Source organism: Neolamprologus brichardi, chromosome 16 (assembly GCF_056152115.1).
Source record: "Neolamprologus brichardi isolate AB-2024 chromosome 16, ASM5615211v1, whole genome shotgun sequence".
NCBI classification, from domain to species: domain Eukaryota; kingdom Metazoa; phylum Chordata; class Actinopteri; order Cichliformes; family Cichlidae; genus Neolamprologus; species Neolamprologus brichardi.
This window is the reverse complement of record NC_142119.1, coordinates 21,602,572-21,628,702: the sequence shown is the minus strand read 5'-3', so window position 1 is coordinate 21,628,702 and position 26,131 is coordinate 21,602,572. Positions and strand designations below refer to the sequence as shown.

At 41.8% G+C, this 26,131-nt stretch overlaps 1 protein-coding gene across 1 annotated transcript in view; it reads right to left on the bottom strand.

Moving 5' to 3' along the window:
* Positions 1-19,550: 19,550 nt before the first annotated feature.
* Positions 19,551-26,131, bottom strand: part of nalf1b (NALCN channel auxiliary factor 1b) — an 89,298-nt gene continuing 82,717 nt past the window's right edge. Inside the window, exon 3 of the mRNA XM_006788335.2 lies at positions 19,551-25,017. Coding sequence (XP_006788398.1) covers positions 24,716-25,017 — 302 coding nt within the window. The 3' untranslated portion in view covers positions 19,551-24,715. The remainder of the gene's footprint in view (positions 25,018-26,131) is intronic.

Below are 26,131 nucleotides of genomic sequence, written 5' to 3'. Positions count from 1 at the left end.
CGTTTCCAGTCTGATGCTGGTTTGAAATTCAGCACATTATTTTGATAAATATCCGCAAGGTTTATTGTTTGTTTTGTTTTGTTTTTTGTAGGCACACCATTTACTGCTGTGATCGTTAGACAGATGCTTGCACTAGTTGGACAATGGTGCAGTAACGAAAATGTTTGCAAATGTAAAAGTTTGCAATACTGTCTAAACATTGCTAATGCACATAGCAGGTTATTCATCACCTGCTCTAGTGGGAGAAATAACACATATGGTGCCAGGAGATGACCTTGAAATATGGTACAAACAGGAGTGCTGGCATATATATACCTAGGGGTGAGATAGACAACCGGAAAAGTCAGGAAATAAAAATGCTTGTAAGATATTTTAGAAACTATTGATATTAAAACCAACGAGGCTTTAATAAATTGAAGCACTTGCAGAACATTTGAATAATTTTAAATCTAAAATATCCAAAAAATCTACTTTGTATGACTTTGAGAAGAATATAAATGTGCATAAATGTTGGTGCCACCCCAGGTAATCCAGACACCTGCCATGGAGATTTAGCACATTACGGTCTATGCCTTCTGTTTGCTTCCCAACACATAACAACAGCTTTGCCTTGGGGGCTCTCATCAGCCTTTTTGATGGAAAATACAGATTGTAATACTGCAGACTACTGATAAGGACAGGATAAGAGATTGAGTTTTCAATTCTGGATGGAAAGGTGCGTGTCACCAACAAAGCTCAGCCTAGGCAGGTAGGCATCCACCCACAGCAGCTTAACTGTCTGGAATCCCCTGTTGACACACTGGTCTGGCAAGGCTTAACTGGTGACTCAATATAGCAAGTAAAAAACAGGAACATGTCCAGCAGGCTTTACCCACCATGCCCTCCACATTACGCTCACACACATCATACAGTGCATATACAAGTGTGAGTGCTAACGCCCACATACACTGAAGTGGAAATTCGCCAAACTAAAAGAAAAATCAGTCTGAAACAGAAAAACAGGAAACAGGGGTTTTACAAAAAAAGGAATAATAGAGAAGGAGACAATGATAAAGAGAAGAGTAGGAGACAGAGAGAGACAACATGTTATTAATATTGAAAAAAATTGTATAGCATACCCTTTAAATTGATCCATCCATCCATCCGCTTCCGCTTCTCCTTTTCAGGGTCGCGGGGGGTGCTGGAGCCTATCCCAGCTGTCATAGGGCGAGAGGCGGGGTACACCCTGGACAGGTCGCCAGTCCCTCGCAGGGCCAACACACAGGGACAGACAACCATTCGCACTCACATTCACTCGCACATTCACACCTAGTGGCAATTTGGATTATCCAATTAACCTATCCCCACAAGCTACATGTCTTTGGACGGTGGGAGGAAGCCGGAGTACCCGGAGGGAACCCACACAAACACGGGGAGAACATGCAAACTCCACACAGAAAGACCTGATGGTGGAATTGAACTCAGGACCTTCTTGCTGTGCGGCAACAGTGCTAACCACCGTGCCACCGTGCTGCCCTTTAAATTGATGGTTCACCAAAATGTAATATATATGGCAGTGTAGTTCTATAAACACGAACAATAAGCACATATCCCACTGTGGCTCTCGCTGATCCTGCCAGCAGTTAAGAAAACTGAGTCTGCCCGAGTCAATGCATAAATGGATCATTCCTATGTTAAAACACTGAAGGGGATGTCGTGAGGCTTCAATTCGTAAGCAAGCTCTCACGGTACTTTACCATGGGACTGCAGAGGTTTGGCACATCAAGCTCCAAAAAGGTGGACCTTCATCTGAAACTGCTGTGGGTCCTGCAATGAGCTTCACATCTGTTTCACCAGATAACATGCAGGCAAACAGTTTTGTACACATATATAATAAATCAAAACAGTATTGTGCTGTAAGAATGCAACAACAGCTACATTCATCCATTGACAGAATATCATTATTTATGTTAGTTTTTGCCTCACGCAGGCGCTTCCCCCTTCTATTCAAGGAACAGGACTGGGTAACAGTGAAATACAGATGTCATACATATTCTGGGCATGACCATGGCTCTACTATCTTGGACTGCTTGAGCAAGACTAGACAGTGGATCCATGGATGTGATGCTGAAAATCATGTTTGCTACTGGATTGGAGCTAAAGATAGTTTAAGAAGGTTGTTGTGGAGACAGATACTGCTGGTTCCTCACATTGAGGTCAGCAGAATGCCTGTTACCCTCCTATATTACTTCTTGATTGTGGATCGATAATCTGAATAAAAAACCTGTTATTGTTCTCTGCCTTTCATATTTGAAAGGACAGACAGACTTGAGATTCTGAATATGAAGTGAGCATAGTCTCGCTTTTACCCCTCTGAGGTCTAAGCTATAATCAGTTATGACCCTAACTATAACCCCAACTCTATGCTATCTTAATTTGTTCTTTTAGTTTTTTAAAAAGGTTTTCTCAAATCTTGGCATTCATGGAAAAAAAATCTAACTGACAGGCATTAAAATCTATGTTGATTCTGTCCAATAAAGTATTTTTTGTTTGTCTCCAAAATCTAGGGTGGAGTAGATGACAATTTATGCTTCAAAAGATTAAGTAGCTCGCAAAGGTCTTGTTTCACTGCTACATTGACAAAATTGCCATCTGCACCTGCTATTTTTTTTTTTTACAATTAATTTTAATAATGTCCTATGTCACAACCTCACAGGAATTGATATGCAGTCCCCAGTTTGAACATAAGCATCAGTCATATTGTTCCTTTTTTTTTTCTTAAGTATGTCTGAGAGTTACAAAAAATTGCTCTCAGAATTGTCTAACGTTAGCTGATTTGTGGTTCTATGTGCCAGGGTTTATAAATAAATCTCTTCTCCTATTTTTGTGAGACTCCTCTGCTTGTAACAAAGATTCCTTGAGCAAGAAACCTGCATAATTTCTCCTCTTTGATTGTCTGAAAGGCATGCTATTTCTGCTCTCAGTCTTTACTGTATGGAGGTAAAATTTCAGATCCTTCTATTTGCGAGTGATTGTCACAACATTGGACCATCACATCAAATCCCCCCGCAGTTATCAACGACATCAATCAGGAGCCTGGTGAGACTGATGAGGGCAATCTCGTACTGTAGCAATGGTAGACTTGTGATGGTCTCTTCACCTAATGGTTCCTATTTTAAGTGATGGTGTTGCTCCATAAGGATGCTAAATGCAGTGTAAGAGCTACAGAAAGACTCCAACACAAGATACTGCCATACTTTTTAGGATACATTATTAAAACAATATGCCTTTTCCCTTGCACAGACATTTAATACAAAATCAGATGAAATACTGCCTTAGTTGCACAGTTTAAACACGTCATCCTGTATAAATAACTTTCTCACTCATTATTCCTCCCTTGAAGATCTGTCCCTTTTGCTGACCATTAATTATCACCGAACACCTCTAGTGGGATCCCTTTTATTTGGATTACATTGTTCCTAAGGAAACACAGGCTTTTTGGGCTGTTCCTTAAATAAATACTATCTTCACTTTTGAATAATTTGGTAAACATAAATGTAGCGTTGTAGTAATGATCTGAACATTAAGCTATGTTCAAAGGAATGTTTGTCTGCAAACAGCAAAAAGAGAAGCAGCACGACTCAAAGGAAACATACTAGTTGCTACTTTCATTTACTAAACATCCTATGAGTATTTTATAAAATCAGATTTCAGTTTTTCTATGAGAAGATCACAGAGATGTTTATCCAATCCCCACAGAACTGATAATTCATTCGGGGAAAACAAGATGCAACTTTTGGTGCTGTGCTTTGAACTGTATTTCAAGAATCTGTCTTCATACACATGGATTCTTGTCTTGCTGACTCCACTGGGACTTAACATTTACAATATTTTATACCACACCTATGGACAGAGCTGCTTTCTTGTACAGAAGAGAAAAAACAAGTCTTGCCTTGTTTGCCCGAGTTATACATGGACACACTGTGGGGAATATTTTAGAGCCATGGCTAACCATCCAAGACGGGACCAAACGCTGATACACTGATAGAACACAATTTGGAAATTAGAACAACTATATTGGTAAACTAATCTCGATAAGACCATTTGTGGTCAAATCAAATAATATTGCTGTGATTTTCAATGTGGTGGCACTTAGATGATTCCTATAACATGAGAACAGATCAGAAAATATATCAGCCATCGCTGCCTGCCAAGGTGATGTACGGGCAACAAAAAACACAATCAAGCTGATTGAACCAAACTTTATTTGTGCTCTAAAATTCAAAGATCTTCTGCTTTCTCCATATTAGATTTTGTTTGCATTAAGAAAACACTAATGTTTCAAACCATTCCACTTGACTTTCAGGACACAAGTCAAGCAATATAACTCAGTTTGCACACCCAGACTTTATAGCACTTAACCTACATTGTTAGATCCTGAACCTTTCAAATTTATGATAAGAAAAAAAATGAGACAGCATATTTCATTTAGTCTCTAAATGTCACTTTTATTTGTCATACAAAAAAGTTTCCTCTCGCATCCATTTGTTCCTAAACATTGTGCTATGTTTATGTCATAGGAGGGATGAAAGATGGTTGGAAGCAGATTTCAGGATCATTCGTTCAAGTCATTTGGTAACCTAACCTTGAGCAGACTTTTGTGTAGTCTAATTTGAGTAAAATGATGAAACAATGTTGTTTTTGGATACCTTTATTATAATGTTTCAGGTACAGGTCGTATTTAAAATTTGGATGCTGACATGAACGCTACTTTAAGATCATCAGCTGCTATCTATGGCAGCACAATTAAAAATATGTATCGCTGTGATAGCGCTAACAATGGACTGGCATCTTCAGCATCTTTCTTAATCCAGGACTAATATCTAAAAGCAAGTGGAACAGTGGGCTTAAATCAAGCCCAAACAGTAACACAGTCATGACTTCAAACTTCACTCATACAACAGTTTCCAGGCAAAAACATCCACCATTTTGTTCAGGGCTCTCACTTTAGTGATGTATATGATATACTTCTATTTTGGCATCTTATAACTTGGTGTCTTACATGATTTATATAGCAAATTTATATTATCACCATCTAAAGAAAAACAAATAAAACATGCATTTATTTTTTTCAGCACTGCAGAAATAATGTCACAAAGTCTGAATCTGAGCATGCTTGCTCTTTAAAATATATTGCTATGACAGCAACGGCTAGAGTGTAACTAGTACAATATTTAATGTGGCTGGAAATCCAGGTAGCCATCTCCAGTCAGCACACTAGACTGCGGTTCCTTATGGGATCAAATCATTTTGGTCATTTAGCATCCATCATATTCCATGTAGTCTAACTCTTGTCCATATAGTTACAAGAATAATCAACATTTCTTTCATGTTCTTTTCAGGATTCTTCATGACGAATGTTTGGGTGGTTTATCTGTTTGTTTAAATTAATGGTTTGATTACATGCTCAACTGACGGTTTGCTTCTCCTCCCCCTCCTCATTATTGTTATTGATGATAATATTATTGTTATTAAAATTTTATTAATTCAAATTCTTATTAACATTATAAACATTATAACCTTAGAACTAATAATAATTATTATTATTACTTTTTTTTTTTTAACCTGAAGCATATAGAACTAATGCAGGCTGGAGACACATGGCAATATCGTGTTCTAAACAGTGTTCAGGTCATTAGTCAAAAAAGTAATTACAGTACATTACTTAATTATTCACTGCAGAAAGTAATTTGTATAAAAGTTACAAACGTGCACATGTGGAAATGGAAGCTACAATGCCATACAATCCTGACTGCTCATCACTGCTTTTTGTTACCTGTGGAAGATCAGGCTCTGGCTGCTGTGTTGGGGGTTGGCATGCAATCATTCTGGGCTCTTGGCTGGGTTTATGTGAGCGTGCAGTCTGTGCAGATGTTTACAAAGAGACTGTGGTGGTATTTTGAATGCAGTTGTTTCTGCTCTTGGCACAATTGCACTTCACCCTTATTTTCACAATTTTCTTATTCTAGAAAAATAGATATTTTAACGATAAAAAATAACAAATAAGAATATAAATATAAAAATAAATGCAAAGTCCAGATGATTGTAGTGCAAGTGCAGAGAATGAAAAAGACACATTTGATTTTATTTTTTTTTTGTCTGTCTGGCATGCAAATAACTGATGAACCTTTGTAACAATGTAACAACATAATTGCAGCTGTAATGTGATTACTGAGTTTAATACAGTAATGTGTTCCATTACTGAAAAACCTAATGTGATAACAGTAATGACTTATTTTGGAATGCATCACATCCAACAATGGTAACAAACAATAAAAAAGACATCACACTGTAGACCTGCCATATTGCTTAAACATGTAATATATTATTGGATTTGGAAATATGTGAAGATTTAAGTGTGCATTTCGGGGAACATTTTGCCGTCCACATTGTGCTATATTCCCCGTCTTCCTGTCTATTTTCTGTACACTGTTCAAAATTAAGGTGAAGGTGAAGGTTCATACCCTACCAATGAGTCAATCAAGATCAGTCATGCCACCACTACAATTAGATTAACACCCTGTTTAGCAGCTGTGTAAAGTATTGTAACGTTCACAAGAACCAGACGTTTGGATCTCAGTTTGTCCGTTTATTCGGTAACACAGGCAAACGGGCCGTTAACTCCGGGGAGAGTGCCCTCGTACCGCACCTCACTTCAGCCCCGCACAGTCACGCAACAACAAGGACCCCCCTCCCCTTCCTGCACACATTAACTCCCTTTTTCCTGCAGCACAACCAAACATGTATCTTAAAGAAATAACAACAGTGTGCAGAGATAACCAACATGTCACTGTAAAATAACATTTAACCATCGTTACACTGCCCCCCCAGCAATAAGTTCCTCGTCCCCGAGGGAACAACACAGTCTCTGAGGCGGGGTGGTAACCTGCGTTCCCTCCTTGACCTCCTGAGCCCCTGGGGTGTACACGGAGTTTCGGGGCTTTGAGGTGAAGGGTCTAAGGGAGGGGAACGCAGCTCTGGCCGGGGGTCCCTCTGTGCAGGGTCATGGGAGCTCTGTACACGTCCCTCAGGGAAGGAGGGGAGGGACTGCCCTCTATAGGGGGCCATCCGGTCTCTGTGCAGCGCCACTTTCCTCCCTCTAGGAGGCAACTGCACCCTGTAAACAACTTCCCCCACTCGCTCCAGGACGCTGCAGGGCCCCACCCAGCTGCAATCCAGTTTAGGACACCGTCCTTTCTTTCTCTTTGGGCTGTAGACCCACACCAGCTCCCCAGCACGGAAGTGCCTCCCCTTAGTGGTGATGTCATAATTCCTCTTTTGGCGCAGGCCTGCCTTCGCCAGCTGCTCCCGGGCGTAGGAATGTGCAGAATCCAGCCGGTCCTGCAGCTTCCTTGCGTAGTCCCGGCCTGGTGGTGCCTCTGGCGCGTCCGGGGGCTTCCCAAAAGCCAACTCTGCAGGAGTTCTCAGCTGTCTCCCTAACATGAGCAGGGCAGGCGTACATTGGGTGGAGTCTTGCACTGCCGACCTGTAGGCCATGAGGATAAGGGGAAGATGGTAGTCCCAGTCCCGTTGGTGTTCTGAGGTAAGGATGGCTAGCTGCTGGGCCAGCGTCCTGTTAAACCTTTCCACCAGTCCATCGCTTTGGGGGTGAAGTGGGGTGGTGCGGGTCTTCTTAATCCCAAGGCGTTCACACATGGCAGCAAATACCTTGGACTCAAAGTTACGCCCCTGGTCACTGTGGAGGGTCTCTGCTGTTCCAAAGCGGCTGAACATCCCCTCCACTAATACATCAGCGACAGTCTCAGCCTCCTGATCTGGGATGGCATATGCTTCCGGCCACTTGGTAAAATAGTCCATGGCCACAAGGACAAAGCGGTTTCCTCTGTCTGTACGAGGAAATGGGCCCATGATGTCCACAGCTACTCGCTCCATTGGAGCTCCTGCTGGTTGCTGCTGAAGCTGAGCCCGGGACTGGTCCTGTGGCCCTTTGTGCGAGGAACATGCATCACAGCTGCGGCAAAAGTCCTCCACATCCCTCCGCTGCTGACCCCAGTAGTAGCCCTGGCGGAGGCGGCGGAGGGTCTTGGAGATCCCAAAGTGGCCGGAGCCAGTGCTCCCATGGCAGGCTTCCAGCACAGCTGACCTCAGCGACCTTGGCACCACAACCTGCCACCTCTCCTCCCCTGTGGCAGGATCCTTCCAGGCACGCTCCAACACCCCCTCCTTCAGCCTGAGAGCTGCAAACTTGGCCCACAGCCCCCTGGTACAGACGGAAAACCCAGTGACCTCATCCCAAAGGGGTTGCTCCTCCCTCTCCAGCCACTGCAGGACTGGCAGCAGGTCAGTGTCTTGTTCCTGCCGTGCCCTCCACTACGCTGCATCCACCACCAGAAGAGCCCTACAGGCGAGCTGTGTTGCTCCGTCTATTGTTGTGAGTTCCCGCTCTATCTCCTCTCGCTTCTCACAGTAACGGCAGCCAGCTGCAGCACATGGGCGGCGAGAGAGGGCGTCTGCGTTAGAATGGTGCATCCCTGCTCTGTGCTCCACAGTGAAATTGAAGGCTTGGAGCTCCTCCAGCCAGCGAGCCACCTGTCCTTCTGGCTCCCTGAAAGACATCAGCCACTGGAGGGCGGCATGATCGGTTCTGATAACAAATGATGTGCCACACAGGTAGTACTTAAAGTGTCTCACCCCTGCCACCACGGCCAGCAGCTCTCGTCGTGTGACACAGTAGCGCCGCTCACTGTTCAGGACCCGGCTGAAGTACGCCACCACCTTCTCACCTTCCTGCCCAACCTGCGACAACACAGCTCCCAGCCCCACATTACTTGCGTCAGTGTCCAGGACAAAAGGCAGGGTGGGGTCAGGGGGGGCGAGGACTGGGGACTCTGTCAGCGATCTGCGGAGGGTGTTGAATGCCTGCTGACAGTCCTGGGTCCAGATGAAGTCACGGTCCTTCTGCAGCAGGCGGAAGAGTGGTGCGGCTATAGAGGAAAAGCCCTTCACAAACCTCCTGTAATAAGACGCCAGTCCTAGGAAGCTTTTGAGCTGTTTCTGGTCTGCTGGTGTGGGCCACTCAGTAATGGTGTGAATTTTTTCCTCCAAAGTGCTGATGCCCTCATGAACCAGCTTGTGGCCCAGAAACTCTACCTCTCTCCTCATGAAGTGGCACTTGTCGGGGTGCAGCTTCAGGCCTGCAGCCGACACCCTCCCCAACACTTGTCTCAGGGCATCCAGGGCAGCATCAAAGGAGCTCCCGTGTACTAGAAGATCATCCAGGTAGACCAGACACCGTTGCCGTGGGACGCCAGCCAGCACACTGTCCATAAGCCTCTCGAAGGTAGCAGGAGCGTTGCAAAGACCAAAGCTCAGGACTTTGAACTGCCATAGTCCCCTGTTAGTGCAGAAGGCTGTCTTCGGTCTGAATTCAGGGGACAGTGGCACCTGCCAGTAGCCACTCCGCAGGTCCAGGGTGGAGAACCAGGAGGATCCGGCTACTAAATCGAGAGACTCATCAATCCTGGGAAGGGGGTAAGAGTCCTTTTTTGTCACTTTGTTGAGTGGTCTGTAGTCCACACAGAAACGCATCCTTGGGCTTTTTTTCTTAGGCACCATCACCACAGCGGAGGCCCACGGGCTATCAGATGGCTCTATGATGCCCGCCTTCATCATTTCACACAACTCTCTGTCAGCAGCCTCCTGATGAGCCAGGGGCAGGCGGCGGGGGCGCACTTTAATAGGCTGGGCATCCCCGGTCTCAATGACGTGCTCTACCAAATGTGTCAAGCCAACATCACTTTCTTTCAGGGCAAAAATGTCACTAAACTCTCTTAGTACCTGCCATAGACTCTCTTGCTGCTGTGGAGTCAGCCCCTCACAGTTCTTTGACCAGATGCTCCTCACTCCTCTTCTCCCGCTTGCTGTTCTGCTGGCGGGTCTGCAGGGGTCTCCGAGGTGGAGGTGGACGCCACGGCAGATGCTGGGCAGACCGGGGGAGGAATAAGCTGCACCTTCTTCCCATCAGGGAGTACGAGGAAGCCTTTGCCTAAGTCCAGTACACCACCAATGGCTCGCAAAAAATCGAGCCCAAGGATGCAGGCGTCCTGCACGTCAGCCACCCAGGCAGCATAAGGCACACCGAGGTCCCCCACCTTAAACTGGAACACTCCCCTCCCTCTAATTGGGGCCAGATCACCGGTCACAGTCTTAAGTCGCACATTAGTTGGTTGCACAGCAGCTCCGGCTGGGACAACATCGGGTCGGACCAGTGTTGCATTGGACCCCGTGTCCAGAAGGGCCGTACAGGACACCCCCGCAATCATCACTAGAACATGGCAAAAGTCGCCAACCTGGGTCCAGCCCACAGCGATGACCGCACCGGGCGGAAATGGCGGTGGTGTGGGGATGTTGTTCTCCCTGGCCCGTGTACTCCCACCTACACGGGCCCGTGGGTGTTTCCCTGAACCGCTGCAAGCTTGGGGCACTGCCTGATGAGGTGTCCGACTTGTCCACATCCCCAGCAGCTCTGTGGTCGGCGGCGTGGGCCAGCCCGAGGGGAAGGTGACTGCAGAGAAGCCGTCTGAACGAAACTGCACAGGCCCGCTGGCATCTCCATCTGCTCCACAGGTGCTGACATAGCCCTCACCACATGTGTGTCATCAGCGCCCCCAGAGGATCCTGCAAGCATCTCCCTCTCCAAGGCTAGCTCCAGGGATGCACTGAGTGTGGCCGGTCGAGCAAGCTGAGTTTGCATACGGAGCTCTTTAGGGCTCAGGGCCTGCAGGAACTGGTCCCGAGCTAACTCCGCCTGCACTGTTGGTGGCATGCTGTCATACGCCCTCCGGCAAAGACACTCAACTTCATGGGCCAAAATGCGAAGGGGCTCTCCTGGCAATCTGCGTCTGTTGTGGAACTCCGACCTCAGCAGCACCGGTTGGTTATACTGCCCGAAGCGTCTCTGAAGTGCCCCAACCAGAGCATTATAATCTCCCCTTTGCTCCTCGGTCAGCAGCAGCAGGCATGCAGCTGCATCCTCACACAGGCACAAAGCCAATTGAAGAGCTTTATGTTCCTCAGACCAGCCAGCTGCAACAGCTAACAGCTCAAACTGTGCAATAAACACTTCCCATGGCGTCTTGCCGCTGAACTTAGGCGTTTTTATATTCGCTGCAGCTTGCTGGGCGCCGTCATGTTTGTTTACATCACGTGACGGCGCGCCAAGCGAGGTCGACTCCTTCCCGCCGGAATCGCGGCCGCTGTGCGAAAAGTTCCCGAGCCTAGTCAAACCTGGAGAAAATCCAGCTTCAGCAGACAGCCGCAGCGCCGTTTCCCTCACTCTATGGGCAGGCGAGCGCGGACGAACCTCCCTCTCCTCCGTCTCCTTCTTAATCTTGCCCGGCAACATCTTCGTGTCTCGTGACGGTCAGCGTCGCCAGCAACAGGGAGTTGGACGTTTTTTTTTTTGGTTTTTTTTTGGGGTTTTTTCTTCACTTCTGACACCAGTTCACAAGAACCAGACGTTTGGATCTCAGTTTGTCCGTTTATTCGGTAACACAGGCAAACGGGCCGTTAACTCCGGGGAGAGTGCCCTCGTACCGCACCTCACTTCAGCCCCGCACAGTCACGCAACAACAAGGACCCCCCTCCCCTTCCTGCTAACATTAACTCCCTTTTTCCTGCAGCACAACCAAACATGTATCTTAAAGAAATAACAACAGTGTGCAGAGATAACCAACATGTCACTGTAAAATAACATTTAACCATCGTTACAGTATACAGGTCTGTAAAATACAAACGTGTCAGTGTTAGGGTTGTGATAGATGAAAGATAATCACAAACGTTCATGGATGAGGAAGCATAGGATCCATGACTGACTATTTCATTTCCTATTACGAAGGTCTTGGTGTGGTATTATTTAGAGTATGTGATTCCTGGTTAAAACCAGTCCTTCTGAGACCACAGGTGCAGATTAATTTGGAGGCAGCCATATCTCCGGTGTGTTGCTGGGAGGACAGAGTGTAGTCTATGGTGTATGAAAGCTGTGGCTTGTATAATGAAAATCAGGCATGTGATTAAGCTCTCTGCTGTTAGGAAATAACACACGTAACACATTTTACAAAATCATATTTTTATTCCTTTTTTCAGTCATAATCTGAGTTTGAGGCTCTGAAAGGAAAACATGTCACTATCTATGTTGCTTTACGCAAGAGATTTTGTCACAGAAGCTCTAAATAAGGTGTGAGTCACAATGTTGCTATTGTAGAAGGAAACTAGTTGAGAACAGCTGTTGTGTGTCTCAGAGCAGAGGCTTCTTTATTAGATGCAGTGCAAGATGTGTAGATCTTCAGCATTTTGACAATTTTTAATTTTTTAAAAGAAAGAAAGAAACCAAAGAAAACTATTAGCTTCTGCTCTTAAAGCTTTTCTCTGGATGTTTAATTAACAGTGAAAAAAATGCTCTCTGTTATTAAATGAATCGAGCCCAAACAGTAACCCAGTAAGATGCCTGACTTCAAACTTCACTCATACAACAGTTTCCAAGCAAAAACATCCAACATCTTATTCAGGGCTCTCACTATAGTGATATATATGATATACTTCTATTTTGGCATCTTATATCTTGGTGTCTTACATGATTTATAAATCAAATTTATTCTTCATCTAAAGAAAAGCAAAGCAAACATGCATTTATTTTTTTCTGCACTGCAGAAATAATGAGATGGAAATCTGAATCTGAGCGCGCTCTCTTTTTAGTTTAGACACTATACGTACATCATCACTCAGTGGCTGATGTCTGCACAGATGGCTTTAGAAGCAGATGCTATCAGTCAGGATTCAGCTCCATTTGGGTCTAATCACTGATGCTCTATGTGGCCTGTGTACTTGTGTACATGTGTAATTGTATCCACACACACGTGCGTGAGTGAGACAGTGCATGATAGTTTTCTATTAAGACAACTAAGAACTACACTGGCAATGTGAGTCATGTGCATTGCATATACATATTTGTGTGTATATGTGTGTGTGTGTGTTGTTTTGAGGATTAGCTGGTTCTAAAAGTAGCCATCCCAAAGCCGATAGCTAAACAGATGAAAATACTTTTTACCCCATTACCCATTAACTTGTAAATCTTCTGTCCATCCCATCTGTGTGACCTGTGACCTTTTAAGTGAGTGGGATGTAGTGTGCCCAGTCACTCATCTTGCTGCTTAGCCGTGGCACTAATCACAAAATTAACTGCAGCTAGACTTCACTGTCAAAGTATCTCATTGACTAAAGCACCTTGGTGGTCAGATGGGTACAGCTTGTTCCACATAACCCCAGTGTTCACTCTTAGAGTCTGAATTGGGAACTGTGTCTCATAGCGTGCGTCATCTCTGGATAGAGCTTTTGTATCCAGGCTTTGAAGAATTTGAAGACTTTCAAACAAACTTTTGTAAGGACATCAACATCACTGAGTAAAGCAGAAAGGATTCACAGTGGTAATTGTGTGATGCACTGAAGGTCTCAACTTCCGGATGTATCTGTGTTTAGCTGAAATGCATACAGTATTACTAGTCCAGTCTTGCACTTTGTTTGTTGGCTCCTTTCTTTTGCATCTCCTTCATATCACAGTAGCTTTGACATATAAAGATATCCTTTCAGTACGATGTTGGTATGGTCCACAGCCTCTTATCCTATTTTGATGAACAAGAAGTGGCAAAAATGAGAAAGAATCATAAATGGAAATGAAGTGTTTGTTTGACCCATCTTCAAGGTGCATCTCTAAGAACCTCTTATTGCACATTAGAGCTTTAGACAAGCTCTTTGAAGTGCTACCATGGTGATGATGATGGGGATGAGAAATGGTTTCCAGACTGTGCTCTCTCTGCTCTGTGTGTGTGTGTGTGTGTGTGTGTGTGTGTGTGTGTGTGTGTGTGTGTGTGTGTGTAGGTGTGTGTGTGTGCGTGTGTGTGTGTGTGTGTGTGTGTAGGTGTGTGTGTGTGCGTGTGTGTGTGTGTGTGTGAGTGCAGGTGTGTATGACATGTTCAGATACCTTAAACCCACACTGTTATTAAACAGTCACCAGGGGACAACAACTGTGGTTACAAAAAGACATTTAATTTTATCCAAGTCTGTACAATCTGACCCTTCTGCCCACTTGATCTTTGGCTTCACTAAAGACTTTTTGGGTGAGTTTATGGTCGTAATTGTTAGTTTCACACATCACTGAATGCAAGTTGTCTTTATTTTGTAAATTATGATCCCATTACAGTAGCAGGATTAACTTTTAGGTGGGGCTACCATATAAACATCCTCACAGTCTGTTTCAAACCTCTAAGAAGGTGACATATGGACTATGTCTATATTTTTCATATAGTTTAATGGTAGTTTTAGCCTCTTCATTTGACTTCATACAGCTGTGTTGAGTCTTGCAAAGCTGCTTCTTTTCTTACCTGCTTTATTTTGTGTGGCTTTGCCAAAAATACAAAACTATGCAATGACATAACTGTGTTTTATTCAATTTAAATCTTATTTTGCCAGAAGCCAACAAGGCTGAAAAATGAACACAAACACGCAGTTCTTCAAATTTTAGACAGGCTTTGAAATAGGTTAATTCCCTTAAACTGCCTTACCCTTATATCAGAAATAAACATGTCTACAGTCCAGACAAGAAAAACGGAAAAGATTGAGTTTTAACATATGTCACTGCTCAGTTATATAAAAACTGGAAATTTGTCTTTTTTTTTAAAAAAAAAAAAATGTTTTAATGAAATCAGAGCACTTTAGGATGAATTAGGTGTCACATTAGTGCCAAATTAAATGTAAAAAATCATGAAATTGATTCATCAAAAACTTACATCAAACTCCTCTATACTTATATTAATATACTATATTTATAGAGGATTATTTTCCTATTAATCCCGTTGTAATTAAATTGGCTATAAATCCCTTAGAGAGCATTATACTAAAATGAAACCTGGCAAGAAATCTAAAATGAAACAAACATTTATTGGCAGACTTTTTTTAAATTCACAAATATTACATGTTCAAGCTATAAATAAGGACCTCAAATGAAACTGGAAGTTGCTCAATTATAACTTCTCTGGTTTCAACCAAACCCTAATTTGATTTTAAAAAAAAAAAAAGAAGAAGAAGAAAAAGGGTTCAAATCAGCACTTTTATCTAGATTTAACTTCTAGCTTAAATCTGTTGAGTTGAGAGGACATTCACACATGAACATGGAAAATAAACTCATCAGAACTATTCATATGAGCATCCTCCTTGAGGTCCATGTGCGGTAAGCTTGCAGTCGTGGTTAAATAGCTTTATTTTGTACAAGGGAAGCTAAATAAATAAATGAATAAATAAATAAATAAATCTTAAATCAAAAAACTTATTGATCTCTCTATATTGCTATTACTGCTATGGTTTTTGTACCAGCTTTACTTCACTTTGTAATATGAAAGAGTAGAGTGGGGTGTGTGTATACAGCAGGTACGTAATGAAAGATCCATCCATCCATCAACTAACAGAGAAGGGTGCTTTCTGGTGAAAGTGCCTCAGCTTGGAAATCTTTTAGACTACGTGATTAATGCTCTGTAATCTGTCATCTTTTTCATCTGATTTAATAAAAAACAAGTCCTGACACCCCCCCACCCCCCCCACCCCCCCATCCCCCAAAAAAAGCACAAGTCTACTGATTTTGAAAGCTCTGGACTGTGCATTTGACTTTTATTCCAATTTTATAAATATGTCGTCCCCCCCCCCCCCCCCCCCCCCCCTCCCTTCTTATTTGTCCTGAGACTACACCAAATCGCTGCTTGTAATTTCTGCACAGCCGTTCCACTGGGGATTAAAGATGTTGGGTTAAGATTGCATAATACTGTGGGATGTTGCTGTGGCTTCACACAGACATGTCTATATCTTCTTCAGTATATTACCTCTTGAAAGTCAGGGGCCATAGAAAACTGTAAAACAGAGTCCATGATGGCTATGCTTCAAAATGTCCATACTGTAACTGTCCTTTCACATTATTGTGGAGCCCTGTGAGAATCAGTGGACTGGTTTCTCAAGATGTCAATAAGTCAGGGTGCCAGCAGCTCACTGGGTTGAATAGATAACCCCTATACCATAAGGCTAATGCAGGGCTGGGTTCCACCCCAGGCTATTTGCTGAATGTCTTTCCCGTGCTCTCCTGTCTGTGCTCATGTGGCCTGTTTTAACAGCAGAAAAGATGCTGGCAATCCATTAGACTAACTCTATCATGCTAATACTCTTAGCTGTTAGTTTTGTGGTGAACAGAATCAACTTTTTGGGATTTCCTTACCTGGATGATTGAGCACGCATCAAGACTTTGTGAGTAATGCCTCAGTCACACAGGCAAAAAAAAAATATACACCCTGCATGCACAGTTAGCAAGCGGTTGCAGGCTACTTTTCACAGTGTAACTACCACTGTGCTAGTTTTAGCAGATATTTGCAGACATGTCAGTGTATTCCATGCTAACTACTGGTGACTGTGGCAATCAAGTTGTCAGCATAGCAACTGCAAGGAGGTGTTTCACTGCAACACGCTATAGGTAGTTGCAACCAATGTCATGCATGGAACTTGCAGCCATTCCCCAAATGGTCACAGAATACACATTTTCACTGGTGACCAGTCCAGGGGTCCCTGACCAGGGGAACTAAAAGCCAAACAGGCCTTGAGTTGGAAGCACCTCAAGAGAAACAGGGGAGATTTTTTTTTATACTGTGACTGACACTTAACAAAATGTTACTCACGGATAAGCAGTATTTATAACACAGGGCCAGTCTGCTTTGCTAATTAATTAGGGTTCACTTAATAGTTTAACTATTTACTCAACCCTCAAAACAGTGAATTGTTGCAGATCAGTGGAGCAGCATAAAGAGCTTCACTTTTCCATATGTCAGCACGGATATGAATGAGCTGCTACAATTTCCTCTCAGGCAGATCATCTCTCTTAAATCCTCGTATTCCTAATGTTGCTTCCCTTCCCATCCCCTCTTTTTTAATACCTGAATTTAGACAGTACACAAACTGTGTTTTAAAAATAAGTAAAAGGAAAAAAAAAACACAGCAGGATGTGCCCAGACTTGGCTTAAAACTGTTACGAGCGACGATTACATAAGCGCTTTATAAGCTTTAATATTGTGAATCACGCACACACAAGGTCTGCATTTAACAGAGGGCTCTCACACCTGCATAAAGGATACATACAGTGATGTTAAATCAAAACTAGAGCTGGTCGGCTCTTGTTAATCCTCATTTGTGCACAAAAGTGATTATGACCCATAGTGTACGTATGTTTCGTGACAGTGCCCTCTTGTGGCTATTGTACCTTTGGCAGGAATAGAGGACGTGAAATCTTACTAATCACTAATTAGAGGTGAAAAATATTTGCTGCTACTTTTTTGGAGTGCTAATTCCTGAAACACGGCCATGTGGAGTTTTCAGAGGGTTGATAGACTGGATGAGCCATTCTGATTGGTTATACGTTTTTGGAGAACTTTACATTTCCTCTAACAGCAGCATTGTGCTGACCTCTGTTGGTGAATATATCACAACACACAGGTATCACAATTCTTTCAAGGTCTCACACACTAAAACTAGAAATGTTCTCTGAGGATTTAAAAATCAGATATCCATTAAACTTTACATTTATCACTAAATCCAGCAACCAACCTCTATTTTAAAACCACGTGGCCTCTTAATACCACACAGACACACAGAGGCTGTGGTTTGAATGACAGGTGGAATATTGGATGCAGACTATTGGCGGGTTAGTTGAGGATTAGTCCGCTGAGCACTTCATCCCCCCCAACAAGCTGAAATAGAAATGAGGGCTTTAATCCAAAATGGAAGGGCCTGTGGCACAGAGCAGAAGGTAAACAAGAATATGCCATTTGTTATTGTTCTTTAGCTTTATAATCCTCCATTACCATAGCACCGAGTTCTGAGACTGTCTGTAGGCAATATATCTCAATGGCTCTCAGTGACCCTCAATAATTCAGTTCACATAATGTGATATAGTTCATGGACCACAAGAAATATTAATCCAAACACCTTTGAGTTCCCTTACAGAGTATAGCACATTATCATTCAAATTCAGGGGAGCTGTAATATCTGATGCTCAGTAAGCAGCTGAATAAATGCATGTGCTGCGACATTAATTATTAATGGTGAGTGTGTATGCAACTGATCTTACTGGCCTCACTGGTTCTTGGTCAGCAGTTTCATAATGTGTAATAGGAAAAAGGATCCACTCCTCTGCCATAACTTTCACCTTCGATGCACAGAATTTAAATGATGTGCTGTATTTCTAATCAGATAAATACACAAACCCACCTCTCTGCTGAAGTGATAATATGTACAGTTCATCTCTGATGTGACTAAATCTCCATAAAGCATTCATTCATGATCCCTGTGGTTATCCTTCTATTTTTTTTCTATTTTTCTATTCTTGGGTTTAATATATGACCACATAAGCTACATTTAATGTACTTTCACTGCCATCTCAAGGTTATAAATGGAACTGCATGTTTAAGCAATACTGTGGCACAGGAATGTGTAGCAACTGCTAAAAATAACCAAAAATTATGTTTATAAAAAATTATGACTAATAAAACAAAATTGTGCAAAACATTTAACTTATTTTCATTATTTTAGATTTTATATGAGTTTTACTTTGGCCTTATGTGCTAAACAATTATGGTAGAGAATCATAACATTTTCCTGGCATAATCAATTTTTTTTCTAATGATTTTTGTTCTGTTTTCGTACAATACTGGATTTGATTTTATTTCATTTATGATATAAATGTGTTTTTTCTTTTATGAGACTCAAAACAAAAAGCTTAATACATTTCTTAGACCACTTGTCATAAAATGAAAACAGAAATATTTTACAAATCTGTCAAAAAGTTCTTTAAAACAAAACATTTGATTGTTGTTTATTAGTAAAATAACACACTATAGTCACACTTTATGTCCCAATATATGTTTTGTTATATTTTTGTAATTTTTCTGCTTTTATGTGAAACTGTAAATGTGAAAATTCATGGGTAACAAAAATAGTTATATTTTACCCTTTAAAATCTAACTTTAATGAAAGATCTTATGCATTTTGGTGGATTACCATTACAGAAACATAAAAACAATTTGGAAAATTACTGATGCTATTCACTGAGGGCAGCTGTAGCATTAACTTAAGCAGTGTACATATCCTTTGCTGCACACATGAGCAGAGTGCTGCCAAGGTAGCTGCTGTCAGCACTGTTACTTTCCAGCGAAGTTCTGTTATTGCAGCCAGTGTTGTCAGCTTAAAGGTTGTGGAAACTGCCTGTTCGGAAATAACTTTAGATGTTAACTCGTGTTTTTTGCTTCTCCTACTGTCCTTGTTTTTTTAAACATGTCTTTATGTCTTTATGAAATCCTGAATATGAGTTTTGTATGGTCAGTGCGTCGTGTTCACCACTACTTTTGTACATTGATTGGAAGCAAGTCACATCATGCAAAAGCACCACAGAGGAACAGATTATATGTCTGTATTTATTTTCATCAGAACACAATTTTAATCATTGTAGCAGTAGTTTTCATACTTTTCGAAAAGATCATGACTTGTGAGACTGTTTTATAAATCATTTCATCAAAGTTGTTTGTAGAAAAATTAAAGAAGTTACTTGAACTAAAGCATCTATAATATTACAATATACTGGTAGTATAATAGTAATAATAATAATCATAATCGCAATGATATTTCTATATGCCTTTGAACCTTTATCATCTCTATAATCATAAATCATTCACTTATGCACACACAAAGCCACAACCTTTCACAATAAGGTTGCAAAGCTGAGGACAAGTCTATTGGTTAAACCTCACCACACTCTCTTTTAACATCAATGATCTGAGACGCTTAAATAAAAAAAGGATCAGAAGTAGAAGAAGGAGAAGAAGAAGAAGAAAGTAACAGCATGACATCAACTCAAAGTACACAAGGAGAGACATACATTGTTCAGCATACTAGGGAACATATTTACAACCAAAAAAAGGAATGGGCTTCTGCATAGATCCACAGGATAGAGAACAGAACTATTGTGAAAACAGAGAGAGGCTGAGAAAGAGTGAAAGAGGACAATATTTGTGTACATATTATTTAGTGGCAGGTGCACAGGGTGGTAAGGGCAAGAGGCATAAATACTCTATATGTGCAGGGGTAAAACACAAAATTCGATTTTGTACGTCAGTGTGTAATGGAACGTGACAGACCGTAACCTATGATCGCTACAGACCATTGTCTGGGATCTAGTCTGAATCTATAAGACCCTACACAATTTCTTCTCATTACAATGCAGTAAAAAATTTGACAAACCAATACATACAAAAAAATTTAATTATCACAGAGTAACTGTTGCGTGCAAGCCTGCATTACCAACAAAAGTCAAATCAGAGATTTACATCAGTCAAATCTAATTCTTTTTCTGTTTGTTTTTGGAAGTAATCTTGCACACAGAAATGTCCATACCTGGTGCAAACATGTGTGAAGGCGTGTGATGGATAACACATATGCACAGCATTCGCACCCATGCAACCACAGTCAGGATGCTCTGCTGCGTGTAAAGCAAACATGTTCTCTGCGTGACTTCTGAAAGCAGGTTTATCGAATAGGCGTCTCCGCCGGTTGGCTTTTGGTGGCTGCTGGATCGCAGCATGACCGCCGGCCATTAACGGCAGGATGAAATCACAATCTGCTGAACATATTACACTTCAAGGTGGACTCATCTCTTACGTGTGCTTGTGACAAGGCTCGCATGACACTTGCAGGGCAATCTATGTATTGCTAGCATTTCTTGCAGACCCTGTATCCTTTCTTATGTCCATTATGTGTCATTATGAAAAGCACTATGTCATGCTGTATTTTAAATTTTATTTATTTATGCTTGGGCACCATTAACCGCTGCCTGGCCTTGTCTGCACATCCTGTACTGCATTTCATGTTATGGAAATTTGGGGGAAATATTTCCTTAAGACGAGAAAGAAAAAATGCAAATAATACTCTGAGTCTGTTTTGGGGCAATGACACAGTTATTACACACTCTACTGTGCAATCACTGTGCTGATTTCACACTAAAATGCATGCTTCAGGACTGCAGCTAATATCAGATAGGTAATGTCGCAAGACCCTGTGTGGTGAAAGACAGCTGTGGTTTGCCACATCTGTCCCACTGCCACGAGGTCATTTAAACACAAATGAGCTCTCCAAAGAGACTCAGAGACATTAGCCTACATCTATGTATAAGAACAAAAGAAGAGCACACAGCAGCAGCACACATGGAGCTCTGCCTTCCTGGTTTCCGTGTATCTGTCAGACCTTTTGTGGTAGGTCTTTAGCAGAAGTGTCAGTGGAAACGAATAAATCTATTGCCATCTAGTGGTGGCCAATGGTATAGCAGCATTGTTCTGAAACCGGAAGCAGTCATTTATGATGGGCATGGGTGTGCCGTGCCACATGACCATGAAACAGTTATGTATGCATTTCATGCAAGCAGCAATGGTAATGAGACTGGGGCAGGGTCTAAACAGTAAGTGCCAAAATAAGCCAATATACTTATTATATAGAAATTGTGTGAATAATGATGAATTTTAAATCCTCATATAAGGTTAATAATAAAGGTGTTGACATCAGATATCAGACTGGACATCTCATATAAGTAATAAACATATTCGAGAGTGGGGGGAAAAATTCATCCAGAAAAAGCTGTTTATCTGCTCATATTTACCAGGTACCTGATCTCACAGCCTTGTTCATCAAAGAGACAAAAAATAAAACCAGAAACAAAAGAAGAAGTCAGCCCTTAAGGTCAAACCATTCCTCTCTTTTCACACACAGGTCAACATTTATAAATCAAAGTGTCAGCAGACCTACATGATCACAGATAATGTGAATGGTGCAAACACAAACAATGGCATGCTCCTCTCTCTGTGTTTGTTTCTGTTTCTGCTTTCCAGTAACAGCCGTTCCAGTAACAGCCAGTACCTTTGTACTGAAACCGCATGAGTTCAAAATAATAACAATAACAGTAATAATAAATGAGCCAGGTTTTTACCTTTTGTCTACTAACAATTTGGATGCAACCTTTTTGAATGTGCTTGATGTCTGTTTTGATGGCGTTTGATCTGTATATCTTAATAAGCCCTTTACTTAATGAGACAGGAGTTTGACATGTCAGGAGAGAAAGTACAAGACAGTGGGCATGCTACAGGAGCCGATTTGGGATAAGACGTGGTGCATTCAGGGAGTGGGGCTGAAGACAATCAACAAAAGAGGCTTTCATAACCTTGCAGCGCCTCCACATGCAGTTCATGTAATACACATTTGGATTCAACAGAAACGTCAGAACTGCGCTGTGGTAATCAGATGGGGAATGTCAGTCTGTGTGTCGTATGGGACCAGCTCAGCACAAGGGGCTGGGGAGCAGGAATACAATGTAAGAAACCGGAGTAGCTGCAGGTAGTGAGCTACCGTGCCTAATGAGATGTTGACATTTTATCCTTTTTATAATTGCATGGGAATTATAGTTTACAAATTACTAAAGGTCATTAAAGGTAACATCCAGTCACTGTGTTTCCTTTGAATAAAAAGCCTGAGGTTAGGTTTTGGTTCAGGGGCAAACAGCAAATTGAGTTTTTGTTTTCAAGTAGTATTCATAGCATAGAGTGATTTATTAGTCATATTTCTGTCACATTTTTATTATGAACCCACGTCAAGGTGAAGAAGCCGATCCAAGGCTTAAGGGGAAAGGAGCGGCCTTCAAAATAAATGCTGTTTGTATGCTGCAGACACTATTTGACTGGATGGCACCTTAAAAAAGAGCAAGTCTTTTTATGTCTGGTTTAACAGTGCTAAATATACTGATCTAATGTTTTTTTTATCCCAGCATCAGTCAGCTTTGCTCAGCCATGTTGCTGACAAGAGGAGTATGTTTAGAATAAGAAATAATATCCTTGATTAAGACAAGCATAGGCTTAATTTCATTTTGTGAGATAAAATTGCCCGATCTCTGAATCTTACAGTTTTGTGTACACTAACAAAGGTGATCATTTTTCCAGGTATAATAATTTATCATGTTTACATCCACTATAAAAAGCTGACAAAAATGAACTTTTCACTCGCCACCCTGCTTTACTAGAATCACTGTTGTCATTTTCACACATTAACTCCAGACAATGTTACGACAGGTTAAGAACTATTTAATGAGAACATCTGCATTCTGCATGCAGCCCCGTAACCGGATGTCCAGAGAAGTTCATCGCTGCAGTGAAAGTGTGACAACAGCTCATGTTTACTTAATATTTTCCCTGCATTAAAAACATGATGATTTTAAATCCAGTGATCCAAAATCCTGGAAGTAACCCCTAAAAAACTTTTAACCTTTTAAAATTGTAATCATTTGTAAATTTTGTCCACATGGCTCAGCCCTGTCACAATAGGAACCTAAAGCTTTCATCTGGCTCACCACAAATTGGATTTCATTTTTGTAGTTTTGACAGTCGGTTCTATTCGTCAAGATGACAATTAGTAGTAATGATGCTACAACATTTGCTGAGGTAACAAAGACAACGGAGAGCAGATAAGCACATTTTCTAATCCATTTCTTTGGCACCTGAAGTCTTCATGACAGTTATCTAAATGCAAAGAACCGTGCATATGCATATGGCCTAAATTTTACATTTTATATTTGATCAAACCTATTAGACTGAATAGTTAAAAATAAGGAATTATGGTCAAAGGTAGTAAAAAGACCCACGTTGTATTAAAAAGAGTTCATCTGAGATTTAAAGCATTGGAAAAACAGAACGTCTGTCCTGTCCTGGTTTCTAATGCCAGGTTTTGCTATTTTGGATTTAAAAGCAACATTAATGGGTCAATGTTATCTCACAAAAGAAATTAAGGGGAAAATGTAAACCTGCGTTAAACACTGTATTTATTATGGACATCAGAACCACATTCAAAAAAGTCAGTGGTGTTTAATGAGATTGTGGCCATCAAAACACCATGGCAGAGCTAAGTGACATCTGAGGGGGCCTCCATAAAAATCATCTGCTGTACCAGCCTGTTAGGTAGACTTTTGTGTCCGCAACACACACTCCTTCTCTTACACACACATGCTCACACGCACACAAGTAAATCTAGAAAACGCACACACAGACAAACTTGCAAGATATTCCTCTTTTTCTTTACACGTTGTCTGTCTTATTTCGAGGCAGACACATTTCCTTCCTCTATGAGAGACTCAGAAACAAAGGATGAACATTAAAAAGTGAATATGATTGTGTTATTCCATAGTTAGCCAGTGCAACAGAAACCAATAATTGGAACACAGTGTAAAAAAGCGTAGTGAGAGAAACTCAGCCACGAGGAAGCTGACCTTCCCTCTCAACAAAGGCTGTGGCATTGTCCCCTTTCCCTACAGAAGGGACTGTTTGAACCCCGCGGTATGTCTGTTTGTTTAGTTATTCATTTGTCTTGATTGATTCCTGTGTCTTTTAATATCAAAGCGTCCCACATTTTCCATTTGCCAAAAAGCGTTGCAGGATGTCCACAGGCGTACAGCTCTAGCCGCTCGCACAGCTGTGGCTGTATTTTTCCACATCGGTTGCCATGGTGAGGGAATCCCCCACCCCAACAACCTCACCTTCTCCTGGCAGCTCTATCACTCCTCGTTGGCAGGGCTCTCCTCCAGAGGCGTGATGGTGGGGAGGCCCAGTCCTGTTGCATTGTGGGATGCTGTGAGGCTGGCAACAGTGTGTAGGAGGACAAGGACCAGCAGGCAGAGTTTGAGCCGGCTGTTACACAGTCTGCAGGCTGCTGAGGAGCTGAGGGAGGTACGGTGCTGGCATGGTGGGTGAGTTCTTTTCAGGGTCCCCCGGGAACGGTCGTCTGCTTTCAAGTACCACCGTACGTCACAGCACTCTGCATCTGGGTCCACACCTGATGGATAGTCTTCCAGCAGCCCTGGAGGTTGTTTTTGGGGTGGGAGGGGTGTAAAGAAAAAAAAAGTGAGAAATGCACTTTTCTGTGTAGCATTTTTAATAAATTCATACTTGTTTTTGCTTTTTTTTCTAAAGCAAAAGAAAGAAAAAATGTTTGCTGCTTCCTGTCTGCAACCTACCTGCAAGAAGAGGAACAATGTAGTTACTGCCTGTCTCTGACAAAGCCCCCATTTTTGGATTACAGTTGACACACATATGGATATACAATGCAAAGACACAGCAGATGAAACTGAAAGAGCTCCAGAAGGTATAACCCTCTCCTATAATCAGTCACTCCCGCTGTACAGAGCACATATTTTATTTGCTGCCTCTGGTAAGAAAAAAAGTCCATAAACTCTTCTGGATCCATAAATACTCATTACTGCAAAAAATGTAGTTATTAGCCAGCATCCAAAAATATTTACTGAATGTGTATTATTAACTTCTAATTTATTAAGCCACAGCAAAAATAAATAGATAAATAGATAAATAATACAGTTCCCAGCTGTTTGAGGAGCATACTATTTTCTTTTTAACAGATATGTAAAGTATATTTAAAAAAATTTCTCCAAATAAATTGTTTTTGAAGGGGACGAGAAAAAATAGAGCGAGAGAAAATTTACATGTTACTGATGTTGGGCTTTTTATAAGACACATTGACGATGAAAAGAAAAGAATACTGGTTTGAATTTACTGTGAAAAAAACGGCCATATTGATTGTTCTTTATAATCATATATGTCTCAGTAAAAACTGGCACAAACTGGCAACTGATTCATTACAGCTTATTTGCCTCTGTTGTAAAGTAACCTCATGCTCAACATGACCACCAGAGGGCAGCATCAACATATAATGCCAGTGGGGACTCAACCCACATAGAGTTGTGTTCAAAGAAAAGTGCATCATGCTTTAATCCTCTGAACTTTTGGCATCTTGGGGCATCTGTCACTCGTGACAGAGAAGAATCAGAGACTACTGGTTGATTATCTTCAGTATTTGTTCCTGTCAATACCTCAACATTATGCTGCAGTCATGGGAACCAGAGGTGATTTGACTAAAAATTAGGTTCTGCTTGGTTAATTTTTGATTGGGTTTTCTA